Genomic DNA, 10,136 nt, shown 5'->3' with positions numbered 1-10,136 from the left:
AGCTGAAGAGGCCATTGAGTCACAGAAGTCAAAAAGGTGAGAAGGAACGCAGGGTTCGTCGGAGAAGAAAGCACAGGATACACCGGAGAAGAAAATCCAGAGAAAAAGCAGGAAAGCTTGGGCGCGAAGAAAAACAATGGTAAAAAATGAGTTTCACGCGAGGTAAAAAAGTATTCTAATGGGCCTAAGGTAAATGAGCCCACGGAAAAATTTGAATTAAATGATTGTAACAGCCGCCAAAATATTTCGGTAACAGGAAGCACGCGCCGTTTCTGCCATTAATATCGCTGCAACAGTCATATACATTTAAAGCGAATCTAGAAACGGGCCAGATTAGGGTATCATCGAAAAGGTGCTTCAAGTAAACGTACCTCAAGTAAATATACAGGGATTCGACGCTTTAAATGTACAGGAATTCGACTTTCTTTATATCGATACATAAATCAAGATCGAATTCCTAGGGGGGCACTTGTTCGACCCATTCGAAGAACTACAAACAAGTCGAAAAAATTGTGCAGACTCCTCGAGAAGTAATATGAAGATGGACACCTTCCAAATGGCAAATATTCGAGATCGAGAAGAGTTATGCTCGAAAACTAGTAAAAGTGTAGTACCAATGCATATGAAAATGGTCAAACGTCTAAATTGAGACGTTAACACATGGGGGGACAGGTAGGTCGAGAGGTTAATATGAACGTGGGAGGACAGTTAAAGGAAGTTATAACTCAAGACCACGTAGCAAGCATAGTGGATAGCGGTTATGAGCTAGAGGTGAACATGAACAAAATTAACCGCTCTTGATTACTCTATAAATACAAAGATTACGGACTGTAACGAGGTCGGAAAAACTCATACTTGAATTAGCTTCTGAAGCATTCTCTGCCTACACACACATATGGCTTTCGTGCACAAGATCGTTTTTGGGTATGACTGACTCTTGGCCACTTTTCTTTTCTCTTTTTAGGAGTAGAAGTAGAATAGTCTTCTTGTTCTTTGTTTAATCACGTAGTGTATTCATGTACTTTGATCAATATGTTTTCATGTGTAATGTAATTTGACCATTGTACGAAATGAACTATGATTTGCATTGCTAATATACGCATTATTCATTCTGTGCATTTAAGTATTTACATACATGAACATTATTGCTTGATAATACTTAAAGAATATTTAGAGACAAGCAATTGCTGAAAATTTTCACTCTATCTCTGTTCTTTGCACTATGTTCCAAAGTATATAAGAACGATAACATACCTAAATTGAAACATTGATTGTGCTAGTCTGAGTAAAAAGAATCCTTAAAATAAATTTCACCGTAAACACATCTAAAACTGTGAAGGGCTTCTCAGCGGATCCTACCCACCCACACACATACATTTATATATATATATATATATATATATATATATATATATATATATATATATATATATATATATATGTATGTGTGTGGGTGGGTAGGATCCGCTGAGAAGCCCTTATATATATATATATAAACTGTGAAGGGCTTCTCAGCGGATCCTACCCACCCACACACATACATTTATATATATATATATATATATATGTGTGTGTGTGTGTGTGTGTGTGTGTGTGTGTGTGTGTGTGTGTGTGTCGTTACATCTAAAACTGTGAAGGGCTTCTCAGCGGATCTTACCCACCCACACACATACATTTATATATATATATATATATATATATATATATATATATATATATAACACCCACAGACATACATTTATATATATGTGTGTGTGTGTGTCTGTGTGTGTGTATCTGTCTGTGTGTGTCTGTGTGTGTGTGTGTGTCTGTGTGTGTGTGTGTGCCTGTTTGTGTCTGTATCTGTGTGTTTGTGTCTGTTTGTGTGTGTGTGTGTGTGTCTGTCTGTCTGTGTCTATGTCTGTGTGTCTGTGTGTGTGTGTCTGTGTGTGTGTGTCTGTGTGTGTGTGTGTGTCTGTATGTCTGTGTGTCTGTGTGTCTGTGTGTCTGTGTGTGTCTGTGTGTGTCTGTGTCTGTGTCTGTGTCTGTGTGTCTGTGTCTGTGTCTGTGTTTGTGTCTGTGTTTGTCTGCGTGTGTGTTTATGTGTGTGTGTGCGTGTGCGCGTGTGCGTGTGTGTGTGCGTGTGTGTGCGTGTGTGTGTGTGTGTGTGTGTGTAGAGAGGGAGAGTCATACTTCGTTGACACTAGGTGTAAGTCTAATAAAAAATTATAATGAATCTTATATCTTCAATAATTTTTTGTATACAGATTTAACCAATCCAACCATTAATTTATATTATATTCAAGATTATGTATATCAAATTTCACATTACTCTAAATTCATTTAGTATACATGATCTTAAATATAATATCACATAATCCAACGATTGAATTGATTGCATATATAAGAAGTTACTAAAGGTATAAGATTTGATATAAGTTTTTAGATTTATATTTGCTATCAATGGATCTTGCTGTATATATGAGGAGGGATCCACTCATGTTTTACCTCAAAATTTAACAATATAACCGTTAAATTAAAAGTTTTTAATGTATAGATCAGGTCTGTAAAATTTTTAGAAACTTTAAAATTATTTGATACTTAGTTTCATTAATTTAAGTTGATGGATAATCATAAAAAACATTTTGTACATTGATTTAAATTTATATAGTGAAGTATTGAATAATTTTCAATTTTTTAAAATTTACAGACTTTATCTATGCATTAAAAACTTTTAATTTAACAATTAGATAATTAAAATTTGACGTAAAACGTGAATTATTGAGTAAAATAAATCTAAAAAGACTTACTCATGTAATAAGTGGATTCCTTCTCTACATCTATCTATCTATATATAGAGAACGAAAAAATTCATTTATTCTAAAAGTAAGTCTCAATAAATATACTCTACTTAATAATTCATTCACTATATCAAATTTCAACAATATAATCTTTAAATTAAAAATTCTTAATAAATAAATTAAGTTTATAAATTAAAAAAAATAAAAATCATTTGTTGTATATTCATGATATTATTAAATTATATAAATTTAAATCAATATATAAAATATTTTTATAATTATTTATCAATTTGAATTAATATATTCAAGCATTAAATAATTTTAAATTTTTTTAAAAAATTATAAACATAATTTATGCATTAAAAACTTTTAATTAAGTTATTAAATAAAAATAATTATTTACCGAATAAATCTATCAAAATTTAATTTTGAAGGAAGTAGATTTCTAATCGTATTGATTATTTTGAGTAAAAAAAAAACTGAAACGATATAAGCAAGTTGAGAGAAAAATAAAATAAAAAACAATGTGGTCCTCGAACAAGGGTGGATACATTTGTTTTTATTGTTGTTGTTTTTTTTTTTTTGATAGTCCATGTTTTACCTTGGTATCTCCGTAAATGGCTCTTAAATCCTAAAGTGCAGCCTTATTTAATGTTATTGTATGTCTCTTTCCTTCTCGTAGTCTGTTACAAAAGTAGGCAGAGTAGAGGCTAACTAAACTCAGTTACACTGACTCAATTCAACTACTTATCCGTTTCAATTTCAGAGTTTGAGTGATAGAAAAGAAGGAGAAAAAAGATGGTGGGACCAGTGAGGCCTCAGTTTGTGCTCTTTGGTTCTTCCATTGTTCAACTCAGTTACTCTCACCAACACCAAGGTTGGGGCGCTATTCTTTCTCACTTGTACTCTCGTAAGGTACCTTCAAACCCCTCTCTCTGTCAGATCATTCATCTACACTTGTTTTGTTCTGTTAAATATTGATATGAGAAATTCTACGGTACCCCATAAATTTGATTGGTTTGGAAGCTCTCAATTTTTAAGTTCATGTACACTTGTTTTGTTGTTTTCTAAATTTTGGCTACTGGTTGAGCCTATGTTGAGAATTGCGTGTTTTTGGTTGATTTTTCAGAGGGTTGTGTTTTGTTTACAAGAGTAAGTATGATGAGTTCTTATTTGGGGTAAACAAAAAGAGTCATTTACCAATAATTGCAAAATTTGCTAGATAGTAATGCAGATTTTTTTTTTTTTTCAATTGGTGGGCCAACTTATTGAAAATATGCTAGATGAGTTCTAATTAAAATTTAAGATAAACCTAAATTATTGACTGCTGAAATGTTGAGGAATGCTTTTATTGGCTGCCAGCAAATCACCATATTGAAGAATTATTGTGAGTGGTGGGTCTACTTCACTATTCACCCCTTTTTGGTTCCAGTACAGGGCCATGGTATTAGAATAATATCTAACTGTTTCAAATACAACTGCATATAAAATGCCTTGATTTTTTAAATTTCAGCTGATGATTGAGTGAAATAATTACATTTTATGTGTGCTTTTGTGGGATTGATTATGATGGCATTGAATTCTACTTGTTGCACCTTGACATGACATAGGCGGATATAGTTCTGCGAGGATACTCTGGTTGGAATTCAAGGCGTGCTCTGCAGGTTTTGGATGAAATTTTCCCAAAGGTATTGACAATATGAATGCTACTGTTGATTCAGAATTCCCTCCTCTTGCTTCATCTTGAATCTTTTGTCCTTTCATCATAAATTTTAAAAAATGGCATCTCGGAAAAGAGTTGGAAAGTGACTAGGTATGCTACTGAGTGGTTTGAGTAATCTTGCCCATGATATCTTCAACTTTTAGTAGAAATGAACTTGGACATACTAGGAAGATTATTTTGTATCTTACAATATCAATGTACTACAATGAACTACTTAATTGTCAAAATTTGTAGCTTTTTTAAATTTAAGATTATGGTTTGCAAATCATGATTACTCTGATTCTTGCTCAGACTGACAAACAAGGAATTACCCTTTTGCTCTGTCCTCTTGTTCAACTTAGAATGCCACTGAGCAACCATCATTGGTAATTGTGTACTTTGGTGGTAATGATTCTCTTCTTCCGCATCCAAGTGGCCTTGGTCAGCATGTACCTCTCCAAGAATACATTGAAAATATGAGAAAGATTGCTGTCCATCTCAAGGTAAACTTTCATTCTAAAATAACACACTTATTATTATATGAATGAAAGCTTCAAGTATTTCTTGTGTACACTTATATATGAATGAAACCCTTCAACCTTCAAGTATTTTTTGTGCACTGCTTTCGGAATTTCCACTTCTATATTTACTGTACTGCCAAGTTTAACATAAGTTCTTATGATTGCCAGAGCCTTTCAAAGAAGACTCGCATTATATTTCTCAGTGCCCCTCCTGTCAACGAGGCACAAATTTATAGAAACAGGTTATTGCGTTTTGAATTATTATAATTTCACAAAAAGAATAGGCAGATAACTGCATGCTTGTGATTTCTGCACATGGGTCAAGACTCAAGACTATGATTATATAATGACAAACAAAATACCAATACTAAGGGTAGTCAGAGAACTGAGCCATAGAAGTCATGAAGTAGATCTAGCTTTATATAAATAAAATCTGTTACCAAAAGTTTATCTGATTTATATTGTTTTTCAGAACTTAGATTCACCTTGAGTAACATAGAGCGGCTGTATCTAAAATTTGACATCTTCCACTTGAAACAAATAGCAGTTGAATTGATATACATCAAGCACACTGCAAGTTCAGAGGATGAATGGTTGCTTTCTAGGACATTTTTAATAACTATGGTATTAGTACAAAATATTCCGCGTGCACTCTGCGAGGACCATGACTTTCTCCTAGACCATTTAACATCCTTGTTTCAATTTTTTTTCTTCTTTTTTTTGGTATTTATATTTAAATCTTAACTCTGATGAGTAATATTTTGGAGTTTTAACCAGTTTACCGGGGCAGCGATTAAGGACAAATGAATCCTGTCGAGTATACTCAGAAGCATGTTTGGAGCTCTGTCGCGAGATGGATATCAAGGCAATTGATCTGTGGTCTGCACTCCAGAAAAGGGATGACTGGAGAGATGTTTGCTTCACGTAAGTATGCATGCATTCAGTCATATGCCATTAAATCTTAATTGAGAATGTTCAAATCTTCCTATCCTTCATTTGGCTGAGTGGTGTTTGATAGGGATGGAGTTCATCTGACTTGTGAGGGGAGCAACATAGTTGCAAAAGAGATATTGAAGGCCCTCAAAGAAGCAGAATGGGAACCTAGCCTGCACTGGAAGTCAATGCCAACTGAATATGCAGAAGATTCACCTTATGATCCAATTGGTCCTGATGGAAAGACAAATATTAATATCTCCAACGTGATCACCATTGAACATAAGGAATGGGAGTAGACTTATGTGTATTTGAAAACTGTAGACATGCCCCAATCCAAGAATCCTTCTGCAATAATCACAAAATAGCAGCAACTTAGAATCGTGCCTAAAGAAAGACATGGCCATCTTGGCTCACATATATGCATCATTTGTCATTGGATTTTCACCATATAAGTGGGGTGAACTGGTGACCAAAATACTTGGACATTGATTGAGCCAATTGCCTAATTGTTTTATCACCATTTTGTGGTTGTTTTTAACTAAGGTTATAAAATAAATGGATTGGTGGAGGCATTATAGTAGCGGAACTCTACCTATGGTTGACAATTTTTCCATTTCCACAACTTGGGTATGGCTTATGCTTCGTAAATCACGTTAAAATTGATAAATTTATGAGTGCAATTGAGTTTGGTGGCAGCGTGTGAACCCATTAGGATTTAATGAGGTGTGGTGGCTAGAGTGTATTATTATTCATTGTGGTTTGATAAGAGAAGTGAGAGAGAGGTAGTTCAAAGTAATGGTAGTTTGAGAGTGAAGTAGAATGGTGGTTGTGGAAAATGAGAGACTTGACGTAGGCCAAAGAGGAAGACAAAACTAAACTACTCCCACCGATACTCTATATAAGAAACAAGGATTTAACTCCTATAAACAAATAATTGTATTTTAAAAAATAAAGTGCAATAACAATCATTGATTAATAAATTAATTTTAGATTTTATTTTTGTATGAATGTTTATTTTATTCTTTAAAGTATTCTCTCTTAGTTAAAAAAAGTTAAATCCAAGAAACAAATAACTAACTTATTAAAATTAATAAAAATAAGACGAATGTTATTAAAGAAAACTAATTATAAGATTAATTTTGTAAAATTAATATTTTTATTTATTTATTTATTAACTTTTTTTGGTATATGTAAAATAATGTAGGACAAGTTCATCCTACATTAATTGATATGAATTAATATTTTGCGTGAACAATCAATCATTGTACTATAAAAATTTGATAGGTCTTTTCTATAGTCATTAGAGTCTGCTAAAAATATTTACTAAATTCATTGAGTTGTTCCAAAAGATTAAAACAATCAAAATCATGACTTTGAGTTATACCAAGTCTGAAACCAAACAAATTTAGTGTCCCATTTCTTCATTATGATACATAAAATGATACGTCTTTAAATATTAAAATTACATATTGAATTTGGATTCTTGTATTCATAATTCAAAAAGGTTTTATTATTATTGTTAAATAACTAAAATAAAAGATAGGGTAGAGCTATAATAATTATTATATGGAGTCTATCCAATGCTAGATGTAAAGGTGAATAATAGATCAATGAAAATATTATGAGTTGTCCATAATTATTTTTTGAATTTTAAAAAATATATGTGATAAATCCGAGCAATCTAGGATTTAATAATTCCTCAAAGAATAAATCCTCATGGTGGATTCATCTCCAGTCATTTTTGTAATAAATAAAAATAATAAAGAGAATAATTAAAAGATGATATTAAAAATTGAGGTATTAAATTAATAAAATGACATCCTCAATATTTTTTTTTATAAATTGTAAATTTAGCTTATTGAATCGTTGTATTTGATGATTTTATAATTAAATTAAATGTAAAAAAATCCATAAAATTAAAAAAATTTGATAATTCATCTTATCACTTTACTTTTGTTTTTATCCATCATAATTAATTATAATGACGATACCATAATTTGAACTTAAAATTTTATGTATATTATCTCAACCCTTCCATTACTATTATAAATAATATTCCAAAAAGAGTTTAAATTATTTAAAATTGGATATATGTGTAATCATTAAGATAATATTATCAAATACAATAATTAAATAAGCTAAATTTATATTTTATAAAAAAATTATTAAATATATCATTTCACTAATTTAACACCATGGTATATCAACAAATATAATCGGGAATGAAAATAGCATATCATTATTTTCTTAAATAAATATAGTTTTAGTTTTGAAACACAAGAGAGCATTCGTTTCAAATTATCTTTCGACATTCTGAGGAATAAATGAACAGGAAATATGGTTAGTCATGTTTATTACAAGGTTACAAATTTTATATTCCCAAAAATAAAAGAGACAAGCAAGCTGATAATTTCCATGACATAACAATTAAAATTTTTACTTCTATTCATTTTAACTTTCTTCACACAGTCACTTTTATAAAAACGTTTCCCACTAACGAAACACATTTTTAATATACATAAAAAATTATCGTTCCAATCATTATATTTCTTCTCAAGAATAAAAAAATAATCCCTCCCTAGTTCTTACCGAATGACTGGAATATTAGCTAATTAAGGTAGGCCAAGTCTTTGAGTGGTGGTTAGCAAATTTGTTGCTTCACGGAGATATTCTCAATCTTATCTTATGTCTTATGTCACAAACTCATCATCTTATCCACTTGCCATGCAATAAATTCAAATAATAAAATTCAAGTTGATTCTTCTGCCAATCCATTTACTCACTCTTTGATTTGTTGCCACCTATTTAATTATCATTTGACATTTGGGATAAACTATATATGTTGAAATTCGTATCCATATCATCATTAAGCCACCCTTAAGAGAAAAAGAAAAAAATAAATAAACGTGTTTCTCTTTCCAAACCATTGGATTGACCGAGAAGAGCATTGTTATTTATAAAAATAATAATTATTATTATTATATACATTAAATAATTATCGCGAATGAAATAATTTATAGAAATTATTATTTGGTGAGAGCATTTTTCTTATACAAGAGTGCTTTTGAGAGTCATTATCACTCTCATATATTTAACTTTTTAATTACTTTTTTCTTTAAATTTATTCCTTTCATCTTCACTTCTAAATTAAATTTATTTTTATTAGATCACAGTGTAAACTATTTATGATAAATCTATAATATAATTAAATATTTAATAATTATCGACTTTAATTAATATAATTATACGTTTATTCATTACAAGCTTATGTCTTTCAAATAAATATTTATTTAAATAAAAAGGTCATACATCGAGCTTTCAAAAACACCTATCAAACTTAGTGGCCTATTTAATATATATATATATATATATATATATATATATAATACAAATTAATATTATATACATTATAATATAAAATTGTAAAATTACTAAGTCCTATTTAAGCTAATAGGTTTATATAGACTAGTAAGCGTTACGGTCTTTTTATCGACTTTATCACAATTTTTTTATAAATAAACCTTAAAATCAAACAAGGTTTGCATGTAAGTCAAGTTATCAAATAAGACTCAAGTTAGCTCAAATTTTATTTTATTTTAACGAATGTCAGTCTCAAGCCTAAAGAGTAGCTTTAAATTAATGTATATATTGAATGAGTAATATCTAAATTAATTTAGGTTTATGCAAGTGGTAAGAGATTTATATCGGATATTAAATCTTGTTTCTTGTAAATTCAGAAAATAAAAATTAAGAGGGAGTGTCCACATATTGAATATTTATCAAAATTTTGAAGAATACTGTTGCATATTTGACAAAGCATTGTAATGAAAAAAATTAAACCTTCTTTTTATATAATAATAATAATAAACCGTATAACTAAAATTGTATAACTGTAGAGATACCAACATATATTATGCACGTTGCATTGTGTGGATTATTTAAATTTAGTGGTTAGAATTATAGAAATAAGGTGTTTGAAAACTGAGTTGGCACATTTAACAACTCTGTTACTTTATCTGAATAATTATAAACCCTGACAAGGTAGCTAGTTTAAAAACAAGTCTCTTTCGAAAAAAAGAAAAACAACAACGACAGCTAGAAATTAATAAATTAAGGTTGCGGTTTAGGATGAGAAAACTTTAACTTATAAAAGAAGAAAACGTGTGTAAAAATGGTATATAAATTCTCATCCCCATT

The 10,136-nt window shown here is 30.3% G+C and overlaps 1 protein-coding gene across 2 annotated transcripts; it reads left to right on the top strand.

Moving 5' to 3' along the window:
• Positions 1-3,418: 3,418 nt before the first annotated feature.
• LOC109801909 (GDSL esterase/lipase CPRD49) lies at positions 3,419-6,519 on the top strand. Of its 2 annotated transcripts, XM_020363075.3 has the most exons (7): positions 3,419-3,439; positions 3,547-3,695; positions 4,391-4,468; positions 4,845-4,985; positions 5,172-5,245; positions 5,781-5,927; positions 6,022-6,519. In XM_020363075.3, the coding sequence occupies exons 2-7, from the start codon at positions 3,579-3,581 to the stop codon at positions 6,233-6,235; spliced, it is 771 nt and encodes a 256-aa protein (XP_020218664.1). In that variant the 5' UTR covers positions 3,419-3,439; positions 3,547-3,578; the 3' UTR covers positions 6,236-6,519. The 2 variants fall into 2 exon arrangements, with proteins under 2 accessions (XP_020218664.1, XP_082928946.1); XM_083072820.1 differs by lacking the exon at positions 3,419-3,439 and having other exon boundaries at positions 3,458-3,695.
• Positions 6,520-10,136: the final 3,617 nt, after the last annotated feature.

This window comes from Cajanus cajan, chromosome 4, assembly GCF_000230855.2.
Source record: "Cajanus cajan strain Asha chromosome 4, NIPB_CcT2T_4, whole genome shotgun sequence".
NCBI lineage: Eukaryota > Viridiplantae > Streptophyta > Magnoliopsida > Fabales > Fabaceae > Cajanus > Cajanus cajan.
Note: the sequence above shows the minus strand (reverse complement) of the source record. Positions and strands in the feature narration are given on the sequence as shown.

Bases quoted from the DNA above. Each gene is read 5' to 3' on its own strand.
- LOC109801909 (XM_020363075.3), top strand. From the start codon at position 3,579: ATGGTGGGACCAGTGAGGCCTCAGTTTGTGCTCTTTGGTTCTTCCATT. The intron at 4,469-4,844 runs GTATTGACAATA...TGTTCAACTTAG, and splicing joins TGGATGAAATTTTCCCAAAG to AATGCCACTGAGCAACCATC. The intron at 5,928-6,021 runs GTAAGTATGCAT...GGTGTTTGATAG, and splicing joins TGGAGAGATGTTTGCTTCAC to GGATGGAGTTCATCTGACTT.